The 14,097-nt window shown below is 38.8% G+C and overlaps 1 protein-coding gene across 1 annotated transcript; it reads left to right on the top strand.

The window, feature by feature from the left end:
- The first annotated feature begins 1,708 nt into the window (after positions 1-1,708).
- LOC119650119 (ejaculatory bulb-specific protein 3-like) lies at positions 1,709-2,589 on the top strand. The gene is made up of 3 exons (XM_038052645.1): positions 1,709-1,866; positions 2,023-2,203; positions 2,272-2,589. Exons 1-3 carry the CDS (start codon positions 1,855-1,857, stop codon positions 2,409-2,411), a joined length of 333 nt encoding a protein of 110 aa, XP_037908573.1. The 5' UTR covers positions 1,709-1,854; the 3' UTR covers positions 2,412-2,589.
- Positions 2,590-14,097: the final 11,508 nt, after the last annotated feature.

The following is a 14,097-nucleotide window of genomic DNA, read 5'->3' as shown; positions in this document are numbered from 1 at the left end:
AACATACCCCAGAATAATGGCCTAAGGATGTCAAGGAAGGGAGAGAACCTCGGGGGCCGCGCCTCAATAATCATCGAAAGCGAAGAAACAGGGATCGAGACTATGATCCGTCATGGATCTCCCCTCTTCTATCGCGGCACTCGCATCCGAATTTACGACTTCACGCGCCCGGTCGAGCCGTCCTTTTTTTTATTTTCATTTTTCAGGTTTAAGCTCACGTTTCGGTTTAACTCGTTAGGGTTGCGAGAATTCCCTTATTTGTCCGATTATTTGCAAGATCCGGTACGGACTCACACATCGGTATAGACACGTGAATTTTGAAAATGACTTGTAAACGACCGAAACACTGAAAGGACCCCCACATTCCCGAGTCTGACTTCAGCATTTGCGGGCGGACCTTCACGGTCAATATCGCCAACTTTTTAGGTTTTTGTGTTAGCTCTTCCCTTTAGGTCGTCTTCGCCACTCAGGATGATCATTTCATCATTGCAATCCCCGTAGTTCGTTACACATCGCCAATCCTTATTAGTTACTACAAAGTGGCCACTATGGTCTGAGTGCACATTCGATATACCTCTCCCCCCGCTCAATAACGACCATATACCCTTAAAAAATGAAAGGATTATAACTTCATAGCAAATTGAAGTAAAGTATATATTGATTTTCTTGCAGTTTTACTGCTTTACGGCACAGAAAAGGGGAGCAAAACACCCTGTACATATATCTAGATTGTAGATAATATGGCTTTGCAATGACTCATAAACCGTTTGGTTGAGTCCATTCAGCAAAGTAAGTCATTATGATAATTTACCCAAAACAAAAAATGTAAATAACATCGTTAACTTAAATTTGTTACGTTAACTTATTTATGCAGAAGGATATAAGTTTTTTCAACGGAAAGATTAAAAGGTGATGTTACGTCAACGAAATTGTTTTTCTTGAGAACCCGCTGCACTATTGAACTATAAACAGTTTATAATATAAAGAAATGAATTCATACAACATTGGAAAACCCAAAAGTAATACTACCGTCATACATATGTATAAATCATATTTCATGAAAACTTGCCATATGTATCTGTATGTACAATATATCTATATCCATATTGTCGTTCACGATGTGGAAGCAATTTTCAAGTGCTTTCCTGTGTGATTCAACTAAAAGAGATGTAATATAAGCAAGCCGGTTAGCTAAAACCGTGTAACTAGGTTGATTTGTTACATCGACTTGCAATGTATAACATGTTCTTTTACTAGGCGTATTAACCCAACAATGACCGCTTTCTCTTCTACACCCAGCCAACAAACGCTAGTTCAACAGGCTCACCTCAGGCACACTACGAAAATAAACTCAGTCGCCTCAACCAGACGAATCTGATAGACGTCTCGACACATTACCTGCATTCTTTCCTCCTAATCAGCCAAAATTATAACAAGAGGCAAAAACCTGTTGTTGTTGCTATTGTCCAGAGATTTCTATGAGAATTGCAAATAGAGGCCTTTTGAAATCTACAAATGACCACGGGTTAACTCCTATCTCAACTTCCACGAAAAACTTTCACTTATCGTCTTCTGCTAAAACCCAAAAGTAAGAGTCAAATCTGAGGCTTCCCACTACTTTTTACCTGTCCGTTTCTTAAGACCTCCTGATACCGCCGCCAAGACCTTTTGCCTCACCTGTGGCGGTACATTAAATAAAACTATTATACAATACTTAAATGCAAATACCACAGCGAGCCTGGGTTTAGTGTTGACCGAAGTTACGTTGCAGAAGCATAGAAGTTGCAGACGTGAAATAGTCAAGTTGTGCGCTCAAGTTGGTTGTGAACAAGAAAGATAGAATACTCAGCTACAATGTCGAATAAAGTAAATATCATAATAAAATAATTTAAAGTAAAAAATCTTTAAGCATAATAAATAAAACTACTGCAAAATCACCTCAGTGAACCAACAGTTAGACACGTTTCTTGGTTATTGAAATTCCTCAGCAAAGCTTAATAAATTTCAAAATTCTACTTCAAGGTTCTTTTTGTGTTCGTGATTTGCATTGCAATCTGCTACGCCCAGAACAAAGGCTCTAGCAGTACCGGTGTTTCAGATTCCCAGCTCGAAGAAGCCCTTTCAGATAAAAGATACTTAATGCGGCAGTTAAAGTGCGCTATTGGTGAAGCCCCGTGTGACCCAGTCGGAAAGCGTTTGAAGAGTAAGAGATCTGATCTAACATAACAGCACACGATATTATCTATGACAACATTGTTTAATTTCAATTAGGCTTAGCCCCATTCGTGCTGCGCGGTACATGCCCTAGGTGCACGCCTGAAGAGCAAAAACAGATCCAGAAAACTTTGTTGTACGTCCAAAAGAATTACCCTAAAGAGTGGAATCGTCTCCTACAAACGTACACAGGTTGAATAGATTCATCAATTAAGTAATAAGTGAACTATCTTTTTATTTATTTAATCTTTTTGATACGATTTCGTAGTGTCTTAATTATTTTTAGTACTTATTGTGTACGTAACATTCGCATGCTTTTTTACGCAATATTCAGTGCATTTCTTGAATAATAAAAAATTATGTAATAAACGTGTATCATGATGTGGTTTTAATTACATGATAAACATAAATAGCATTTAAGTGCATGCCAATCTGCTCGACAAATTGCCATGTGGTTGCTTGAACTGAAAGGTTTGTTATTATTGCAAAATTGAGCACTGCAGCCAGCTCGGAATACATAAACAATATTGGCTTTAGTAACTAATGAAGTTGCGAACCATATTTAATGTCAAAAGCTGGTGAATTATATTTTTATGTAATCAATCATAAAACTATGGGTCTACAAATTAAAGATTGTTTTCATATTTATTTTCCTATTTTTACAGTTTTATCGTTGATTTTTATCTCCGTTGAGTTCGAATATTCAGTGTAGAGAAAGTTGCTCATTGACATTTTTTATATTTATTAGTTAATGAAAAAACACTCTATTAGGTCGTAGTGCTAATCGACAAGTCTTTGGTATATCAATGGCATTGTCCGAGTTTTATAAGTACTTCATTTCAAACGACAACTTTAGGAAAAGAGTGTGATTATTATATATGTATATCCAGCAACATCTAATCTCCAGCCCACCCAGATGTTTGTCTGTGCTATTAGGTACGCAAATCGACCTCAATTCTCTGGCGTGGTATATGAGGACGATCTGCATTCATAAAAAATGTCTACAGCTGTAACCTCGGTAGCCGGAAAACCCTAATACCCTATATACATCACCGATGACATTGACCACGACTTCACTTTGCATGTATGTAACTTTATATTCGAATCTCACAGCCTACAATCCTAACATGTAAATATGCTGCATTCCAAGGTCAAGTTAAAAATAAGGCCTTCTTGTTTTCCAGTGCTACAGCCCATTTGAGATCTTGTCTTCACACTCACATAGGATGTCACTATCACACTACTTATTTCGGTTCAATGAACACATCTTTCCAGTTGCTTGCAACTAATAGTTATATATTGTCAGCGTTGGCTACATTTTCTACCCCGTTAATCTAGAAATTACTGTATTGATAATATTCAGCATCATACGCTTTTGCTAGTTTCCAATTCTCCTTTCTTCCCCTTTTATTCTTTGCTGGGGTGTCATGCACAAATTGTCGCCTGCCGCTTTCGAGATTTCTTCGGGGACCTCGGTATGCTTTTCACCCGGTGTCTCCTCTGAGGTGTCTTTCCCCCGGATTGTTCCCAAATCGATAGTAGATATGGCAACTCCGTTGTTTGATTGCCCCAGAGATCGGTCATCTATCCCGATTGTGAGGAGTTTACCCTTGCCCTCCACCTTGCTCCTGAAGACTCTCTATAATCGCGTATGGAGATCCTCATTCTGAGCGATTTGGAGATCCATGAGATCTTCCGTCACTATTGCCGCGGCTTTTGGGAGAACGGCTGTCACCATGTGCGCTCCTGGTATATCATCTCCAGCACATGTTGACAGCTGTGCTCCTTCCCAGCCTGGCAATTTAGGAACTATGGTTCTAAGCGACTCTGCAGTGTCTTCCGTCGCGCAGTCCACCACCACCTCACGAGTGAGTATTTGTTCGGGAAAATATTTTGGCAGTATGGGCAGTAGAATGCCCTTGGCCCTACTAGCATAGCTAATGAAGAACTTCCTGATTCCTGCCTTCACTCCTGACCCGCCCGGGTTTTCTCCCCCCTTGGGTTCAGGTTTGAATTTTTTGGAGCGTTCCCTTCATTCGGGCTTCCTGGCTCCGATAAAGATGGCTTAAGTCTACCGTGAGCCTTCTTAAGGGCCTCTTCTGATTTCAGACTTTCCTTCAGGTAGCACAGGTACCATTTAACACATACGCCACGGAGACCTGTCTCCTTTCTGACGTCTGATATATTTATCTCAGACGTGCTTTTGCATGTCCCTGCTTTTTGAGCAGTAGTGTTTGTTGGTTGTCCTCGCAGTATACCAATGTTGATCTTGGATCCATTGTTTGAGGTCCCCTTTTTGGGTGTAATCAATTGGCTTTCAGTATTTCGGAGATGTGCTCCGCCTGGTTAACCAGTTTGTGTGCATTACGGGGTCCCGCTTTATTGGCTGTATGGGGGTTAGGAGGTCCGCCGTGCCATAGCCGCCCGTAGCAGGGTAAGGTCTAACTTACTCACTGATGCGAACAGGTATCAATAAGACCCGTTCGAATACAATCTGTTACTCCCGACCGCAAACAATCTACTGGGTACGGTTCGCATGACACCCTAGAGTGCGGGGGGGGGGGGGGGGCTGTTTTTCGACTCCCCAGTCAAAATCCGTGGGGTTTGTTAATAGCATGGTCACCTCGTTCAGGGTGTGGCTATCACCACTCATTAACGGTCTTGATAGACGAAAGGCTTGGCCCCTGAAAAACCACACATCGCCCTAAAGGAGAGACAGCTCACCCTCAAAGAGAGATAGGTTGGCCTCAGGGAACGATATTCCACGTCAGTCTATCCTGCAATGCACTGCTTGACCCCTTGAACTCACTGTAACTTTGGCGCTAATAGCCGGATTTTCGATTTCCGCCGCATGCGTTCTCGAGACATCGTCATATATGTTGGTGAATTTCGTACTCCTAGGTTGAACTTAAGGGGAGTTTTTCAGTCAATTTCTAAAAGCTAGTAATATACCATTAGTAAGTTTATTTGAGCAAATATCGCAATGGGATATATTTTGAAGCCAAGATTTCATATAAGCGCATTATCCTGATTTTTCCGGATTTTTGTGTTGTTAGACATTACTCATTTTCGGAAACTAAAATGGGTAATGTCTCACTTTAAGTGTACACATGTTGGCTCATCACTCGCGTACTTTAAAATTTACGTCAAACTAATATAAGATTCGGAAAGTATAGTACTAATTGAAACTTTTCATTTGATATCCCACTTAACTATAATCGATAAAAATGTGGGGAGCACCCCTTTAAACTACACACAAATTTATGTCACTCACTACATGCGTAGGATGTCATAGTTCCTATATACCCACTAAATTTCGTTCGAATCGGTTTAACCGTTTTGGCGAAAAGTGTGTGTGACAGACAGACAATCAGTGAATCGATTTTAATAAGGTTTTGTTTTACACAAAATCTTAAAAAGTGGCGAGTAAGTAGTAAAAGAAGTTTCTCGTATATTAGACTTTAGAATTTCACTCTTATGTCAATTGAGGGATCTAGCTCCTAAGGTCATATGTTCTCCAGATTCATATCGATGCCTCATTGTGATTTTTTCAGATTTTTCGTTTGGATAGATACTGAGAGCGAGATCTGTTTAACTTTTTCGGACCTAGATATTGAGCTCACACTACCCTAAGTTCCTCCCAATAACAAAACTAAAACAAATTTGGAAAAGTACTAATTAAGCCCTTTCATTTGATATGCCGTATTCAATGAAAAAAATTTTGCACCCACCTTTCACATGTATAGAGGGCTCCCGTTAAATTCAACACAAAATGGTGCCTTTTGCTACATGTAAAAGGATTCACAAACCACGCTTTCTCACCGAATTTCGTAACAATGCGTTCAGTTGTTTCCGAGTGAATCATGTGTGACAGATAGACGAACAGACATTGAATCGGTTTTAATAAGGTTTTGCTCCGCACCACGTGCTTGCTTGCCTCTATCCTAACCAGGTTCGAGAATGAGAGGGGGGGGGGGGGCTCCTTAGAATACTTCGATCCCTCGCGTGCCATTATATAATACTTCAAGTATCTTCTACGGATGCGTGGATCGCACCCACCGGAACAAAAAGATTCAACAAACATGAGAATCCGCGCGAACCTACCGAAAAATCAACAAGCAAGGTAAACCTGAAAAATGAAAATAAAAAAATAACCGTTCGGCCGCGTGCGTGGAGCCGTGAAACTCCTGACCCGAAACCGCGATAGAGAGTGAAGATACACGTCGGAATGCATCCTGAATCGATGCCTCTCCTGCCTCAGATATGCTATGAGGGCCGCCTTTAAGGTTCCCACCCTGCCTTGACATCCTCCGACCATTAGATTGAAGGATGTCCCTTTATTAATGTGAGTTTTCCAGGGCTAGGAAGGAGGTGAGAGAGAAGGGGCTCTCAAATCCTCTTCATATTCTTATTGCGAATAAAAATCCAAAAGAATAATAAAATATAAAAAAATAAACAATAATTCAAAATAAATTCTCACACGGACGAAAAAGAAAGAAAGAAAATATAGAAAAAGAAATGAAAAGAATGAAAAAACAAGTCGGGATACCGAAAGCTGGGTGCTCTGGGTATAAAGGTTTTGTGTTCATCCTATGTGAGAAAATCTCTATGCAAGATTTTCCATTCGTACGTAGATAAGAATGCAAAATATTCCGTCATATTTTGCCAAACTCAAAGATACACATATGTACATACATATCAACGACATAAATACTGGGTCCATCCTAAATAAACAAACATTGTTTATTACCACATGTCGATGCGTACATACATACGTGCGCATCTAAATTAATCTAACGCATCTTCCGGTATTTCCACTTTATTCCCTGCACAAAAGCATACATATACCTGTTATGCACGTAAATTAAAAACAATTGGTAACCAGGCACACACATGTCTATTATATTGGTTACTACCCGCGACCTTTACTAATCCATACATAAACATATGGTACTCATTTCTACCAATAATTGACAACGATATGTAAATAACAAAAAAAAGAAAAACTAGAACGTCCCCATGGAACCCGCCGTTCTTATAAGTTCACTTTATATGATGATGACGTCATTCACGGGTTAGGGTGACATAAATTTACCAAAAATGCGAAGCTTTGACCTTCTATAGCTTTGTTAATAATAGTTGGATTACCTTCAAACTTCAGAATTGTGTCTTACATTATCGCCTATGCTGATGTTAAATTTTGTACTTCTAGGATGAACTTAAGGGTGGTTTTTGGTAAATTTTTGAAACATGGTAATATACTGTAATTAACTTTACTTGTGCAGATATCGAAATGGGATGTATTTTGAAACCTAGATTTCATATAGTTGCTTGCATCACTGTGATTTTGTTCAGATTTTTCCATTGGGTTGATTCTGAGAACGAGATCTCAGGCACACATTTTGAGCCCTATACCCAATATCTGAAATAAGATCAGTTTCGAAAAGTACTAATCGAGTCCTTTCATTTGATATTCCGCATGACCATATTCTGGTTGAAGGGGGCCCCCTTCAAACTCAAGACGAAATGGCGTCACTCGCTGCATGTGAAGGGACACGCAAACCGCACGTTCTCACCAAATCTAGTAACAATCAGTTTAGCTGTTTCCGAGTAAATCGGGTGTGACCGGACCGGGCCGGACAGACAGACATTGAACCGATTTTAATAAGGTTTTGTTTCACATTAATCTTTAAAAAGGCTTCTAAAAAGAAAATAAAATTAAAGAAAAAAATATAATATAAAGTAAAATAAATCAAAGTAATATAATAAAATCATAAGATATTAGAAGCAGATTGAACACCCCTCACCCAGACCTCTAGGGTTGGTTCACATGGATATAACACATTGTCTGAATCAAATGCCTTTCTTGAGTCATTAGATATTTCACTCCATGGTAGAAACTTCGCTAGTAGTTATCAAATTGTGAAATGGATACAAAAATTTAACATTCAATTGTTCCCAGTTACGTATCGACCGGGAATTTCCAACAACGAAACACCCTTCTTGACGAAAGATAGTAACGAAAGCATTCGTTAGACTACGGTAATTTTACCACCATTTAGAGTAAATTCACGGATCAATTCACTAATTAATTTCTAAATGAACTTATGTCATTTGGTGTCATTCTCTGTAATCTATTAGTATGACTTCTTTAAAGAGTTCACTTATATTTCAGTTCATTTTCCACCCGATTTTTAAATTTTATCGGATGGCATATAGTCCCCTCACAAATTTTATCCAAGCAGCTTTTCACTCACTTGCCAATTTCAGTTTCTCTCTCAAATATTGACATTGACTCATCCAGTGGTTTTGTATCAGTTCGTCACCATCCAAAGATGAGAACGAACGCTTCTTATAAGACCAAGCTTCCGCCGTAAAAAGAAAAGACGATTCGGCCTCGATTCCTCACACTCTCAAAGATGCAAATCAATTCCACCTCACCAACGGATTTTCCACCGCAAATGAAAAGGCAACTCACTGCTTCAATTGCTCACTCTGTCGAAAACACAAATCAACTCCTACGCCGAATCCAGCTGATCTAATCCTAGACCGGTCCCAGTTCCGCCGATTTCTCTTTTACTGACCCCGACCTTGAACTTCAAATTCCAAGTCGGCGCGCAAAAGCAAAATTACGTAAAATTTGTCCTTTTTTGAAAAACACTAACAATGACTCGTCCAGAAACAAACGGCGATAAGAGCACGCATAATATGATGATCATTTCGGTACGCTAGAACACAGTGTTGCGAAAGCAACAACAACGTTCCAACCAGAATCGGCGGATGGAATCATCTCTGCTCTTATAATAGAAGAGAAGAGAAATACGCCTTATGCATGTTCGTGGACATCGAGGATACCTTCAACTATGCCTCGTTCGCCCACACGGATCTTCCTCCTTTGCTGTGCCTTTTGAAAACCACAAAGGTCGTTGCGCATCATTTGCGGACAATCTAGCCTTAACAATTATAGGCAAGTCAGAATGTGTGGCCGCTTGAATGCACTGGTTTGTGTCTCTGTAACGGACTCATGGTAAACGCGAGGAAAACTGAACTAGTTATTGTTGGAAATTGAAGGAACCCTAAGTCATCCGCTTGATGGCGGAACAGACCAATTGGAAAGAAAGTGTCTCCCACTATTCTGGTCCATGAACTCCTCATTATGAGCTAACTCCCAAAATTACATTTTTTTAGGAAGTTTTACAGACGGCTATAGTTTTGTCCATAGCAGAAACAAGTCATCGGATGCTGCTTCTGCCTCTGCCCTGGGAGCAGCGTGATCGAAGAGGTTATCAGATATAGTTCTCTCCTCCAGAATTAGTCGTCTGTAAAAAATAGATTTTTTTGGGATTACAAATAAAATAATCTTCGTCCTTGGGGCAATCATGACTTCCTTATAGCTTAGATGAAGATACCCTGAAAAGGGTTTCTTTAATGAAGAATCGGCACATTGTCTCCGGGAGCCCTTCTCAGTTTTGCAGAAGCATTCAACCGCCCCAGGAAGGAAGTAGATGAATAAGCGATTTTAGGGGATAAGAAAATACATAGAGTTGTGGCTCTCTTCAGTTTCTCAACCTAATCTGAGGAACACGGAGGCGATGGAAATTAAGACGGCTGATATTTTCTACGTGATACCTCGGCCGGATGCACTGCGTGTTCTTCCGGCGTAACTGAAAGGCCGAACTGAACCTGGTTGGTGGCCTTAAAGAATTTTCGAGCTGGGAAATCCATGCTTCATTACCCCGCTTTTAATGAAAATATCGCTTTTATGCGTATGAATTTATTTAAATACAGACGACCGCTATACATATAGTATATTTTCGTTGAGATGCAATTCTACCATATCTGTTTTAGACGCAGGTACGGTAAGTAAAAATAACTTACTGTAAGCTCAATTTGCTCACGATCCTGCTGATCATGCAGGATCGAAGTTTATTAAAAAATTAATTTTTATCTACTCCTAATCGGGAATATATAAATTCGTTCCTTAAAGGAATTGGTTTCAACAAGAATACACTCTGCAGGTGGCCAAAATATTTATAAAATATTACAACATGCGCTGCTACAAATATTCGTCTGACTACGCACAAGCCAGTTCAAATGTGCTTATTAAAATTTATCTCTCCTCTAAACTTTTCATATTAAATCGAATCATTTCAGATTACAATCCATTTCACTGATATAACAGTATTTTACTCAACTAATATAAGTGTGGTTACTATTTTTATAAAAGCAAATGTCCTGTTAATTATCGATCTCTCTATTAAACCCCACCACGGCCAACATTCGCTTGAATTCGAACGTTATTGTTTTTAACTCTACTAATATTCTGATTTTCATTTTATAATATTTGCATTTGTTACCACCTGACTTGTGGAATGACATTAATGGCTCGTTTCGTATGCCAGGCACATAATAAATACCACACAACAGACGAAAAGGTTTAACTATTTATCATAAACCAAATTTAGAATGGATATTACTGTTTAAAATGTATAGAAGTCGGAGCTGGAAACCACAATAAAGAGATTTGTTTATGCAGTTTGTATCTGTAATCTCAATCTGATATTTTTCAAAATTTTAATGGATTCGATAGAATTTGTTTGCCTACGTGCAAGATGTTGGTTTATGCTTGTTTGATACTATTGTTAATATTTACAAAGAGAAGGATAAATAAAGTATTTCGCAACCATTTTGAGTTATTCATTTATATACTTCAGAGATCCAAATGTGATCAAAAATGATTAAAGTGTAGATAGGTAACGATGAACTTGACTATTTAGTTTGGCATGCATCTCGTGTTGTTATTAACAACATAAATACGACCTTGCATCTATAAAGGTAAAATTGAATAAGGCTGACATCCGATATAATCGGAAAACTCCGGGAAAACAAACATTTTCTCCCTCACTTAAGGTTATTATCCAGATCATCAACGGCGAGAAATCAACCAAGTTAGGGGAAACTGTAAGCTTTGCTAAGAAATGCACAACCAACATTAAACCACCATATAGCCATTACCATCAATGGTACAGCAGTCGGTGTTCAATTTAAGCCTGCCGTGATAAGGAAATGCAAACATTCCAGTTTTGCGCCGAAATTCGCGAATTCAATACCCCTAGCAGCTACTCGGCATCGTGATCTACGCAATCGGTCCATCAGAAACAAGGTCTACTACATTTTCATTTTGTATACGTCTATAATACCTTAAAGAAAAGTGAGTATCAAAGTAAACATAAGCAGCAGACATACTGGATATAGTGCAGTCATTAAAGCTCCCAACTTCCGAATTCTTTCAGTCAGGACCGACTGACATGAAATTTGGCTTAATTTCAACATTGATCGCTTGTATGACCTAGCTGTCGCTCGACAGAGGGAGAGCTGTCTTGCTGATCGCACGACAGATATACTGAGTAACCTCGCTTGAGAATATCGATGAGCATTGGACCGCCATCAAAAGTGTTTTGTTCTCGGGTGCTACACAGGTGGCTTGACGCGTTCGGGCTCCGATACCGACCAAAATCCCGAAAAGTTCAGCGTAGTGTACGCCGTGACAAGAGAGAATCAGCTATTGCGCTGGTTAGCGAAGCGAAGAATGCTGCAGTTCACAATGATTTGAGATATGTATACTGCATCTTGAAAGAGCATGCATGTGGTCGCAAATCTTTCGATGGTCCTGTGAAGAACGTCAACGGTCGACTTTTCATGCAGGATGATGTACAGCTGATGAGGTAGAAAGAACACTTCACCAAGGTTCTTAACCGTATTACATCCGGTGAATTTCCACCTCGTGTAGATGAAATGGCTAATCGTAACATTCGGTATCTACGTCGCAAAGATAGTAACTAAAATGACCCTAGAACACATCAAAACATCTCGAACGCTTGCTCGACAGAAGCAGGCTGGTTTCCGCTCCAGAACCTCCTGCATTAACCACATCAGCACTCTACGGATCATTTTCGAATAGTGAGCAGAGTTTAGATCTTCGATTCACCTGTTCTTCATCGATTTGGAGAAAGCTCTCGATACCGTGCTCCAGGCAGGAGAGCATTCCATATGGGTCCAAAGTGGAGGCCACCAGATATTATTTCTTCTTGTTATCGGTGATTCGGTCCATTTCAGAAATAGACGCATATTAACCCGATGAATCTGTTTCTTTGAAAAACGTTGTGTTTGCTTGCTTTCTTCTCTACGGTAGTACGTAGTTTTAATAGTTAACTGTTTTACTACATGGTACTCATTCCCAATCGTATTCGTTATTAAATTTGTTAAATCTTTGGTTAGGATACTTAATAATTTTTCTGAAACTAGTAATAGCCAATCCCAGCTCACTAGGCCAAAAGAAAAACTAAGAACTACCACAGATTTTTACAAAAACCATAAAATTAGAAGGTATCAATCGAGACTAACTCGGGTAACATTTAAAACTTATCTGGACAGTAAAGCACTAAAAGTATTATTCTGTGGATTCCCTTGAAATTGTTAAACTAGCGATTGGCAAAGCTGTCTTGAATATTAACACAAACTACTGTCCACATTTATAATGCATTGCGGGTTTACTCTCATGTACGGAGGGAACAATTTGCAATGGCCCAGTTTACTTCATCACTATAACATTTTCTGGTTTTAATACGATATGCAGTTGCAGTCAATGATTTTTGGATAATTTCCATTTACCATGAAATATGATGAACACTTAGTTACCCCTATTACAATAAAACTTAAGTTACAACAATAACTATGCGAACCTAAAGATTAAAAAGCGCTGTAATTGGCTTCATTATTTTGATGTAGTATGATGATATTTAATGAATTTATTTAGTTGTTCAACATTCACGTATGTTATGTAAACTAATATAAAAATCTTTTCGAAATATTTACAATTTTTTTCCAAATGGGCCAAATATAATTAAGAAACGTGAAAGAATGACTTTTTAATTTTTTAAAGAAAGATAATTGTATTACGTCTTGTTGCCTCTTTTAAGAAAATATTGTCATTTATGAAATCACCATCATACAGATGCAACGTCTGTGCATAAAGTAACTAATATTTCGATTAATTACTGACTGTTTTGCAGACTTTTGCTGGCAGTTAAAGTAATATTTTCAAATACCGCACGACTTCTAGGTCGAGCAAATCAAACCTTCACTTGGGATAGTGTTCGTCTCACAATAGAATAAGTCAAATAATACTTTAGAAAATTAATTTTCAAAATTAATTAATTAATTAGTTTCCTGAGGTACTACTGCAAAATTAGACCCACTCCAGAAAACACTATCAAGATTGTGTTTTCGCAGAAACTACAACGGACTGTTTATTAAGTCATTGAGTAAAAACAAAGAATTTATCCAAGGGCCCACATGAATCAGATGGATTAACAAAACCCTGACTCAGAAAAAAGGACTCCTCCGTCGATTTGTGCTAAATAGCTTCCAACGATAGTAATGATGGACACAGCAGCGGGGATCCAAATCAGATTTTTGAAAATAATAAAAAGGGTTCGCGACAACAGAACTCCCAGTTGTACCAAATCCCTAAATAAGTTTTTGAAATGAGTAAGCACAGAAGCACCAAAACAGTTCATTTATTCGAAAACCAACTGCAAAATATGGTCGACCGATACTGCCTCGTTAAACTTCTTTTTCCTTGGATCAAGGAGTGGCCGAGCGTGATCGCGCGGGGCATGTGTGAAGTGAATACCATTAGCCTTAATCCCACGATGAAGGATTGCATTTCAGTGGTCCGCAATGGTGTGCTCTTCTTCACCTATTTCGAGTCGGTCGTATGAGTATTTGAGTCAAAAACTTTTTATAAATTCATCTTTAACATTTTTTTATATAAATATGATAATCCGTACTTTTAAAGGCAACAATAAAAAGGGCGCCTCG

This window comes from Hermetia illucens, chromosome 2, assembly GCF_905115235.1.
Source record: "Hermetia illucens chromosome 2, iHerIll2.2.curated.20191125, whole genome shotgun sequence".
In the NCBI taxonomy this organism is placed as follows: domain Eukaryota; kingdom Metazoa; phylum Arthropoda; class Insecta; order Diptera; family Stratiomyidae; genus Hermetia; species Hermetia illucens.
The sequence above is the reverse complement of the archived record's forward strand: the minus strand, read 5'-3'. Positions and strand labels throughout refer to the sequence as shown.

Excerpts from the sequence above, each read along its gene's own strand:
- LOC119650119 (XM_038052645.1), top strand. Across the intron at positions 2,204-2,271 it reads AGTCGGAAAGCGTTTGAAGA|GCTTAGCCCCATTCGTGCTG; the intron begins GTAAGAGATCTG and ends AATTTCAATTAG.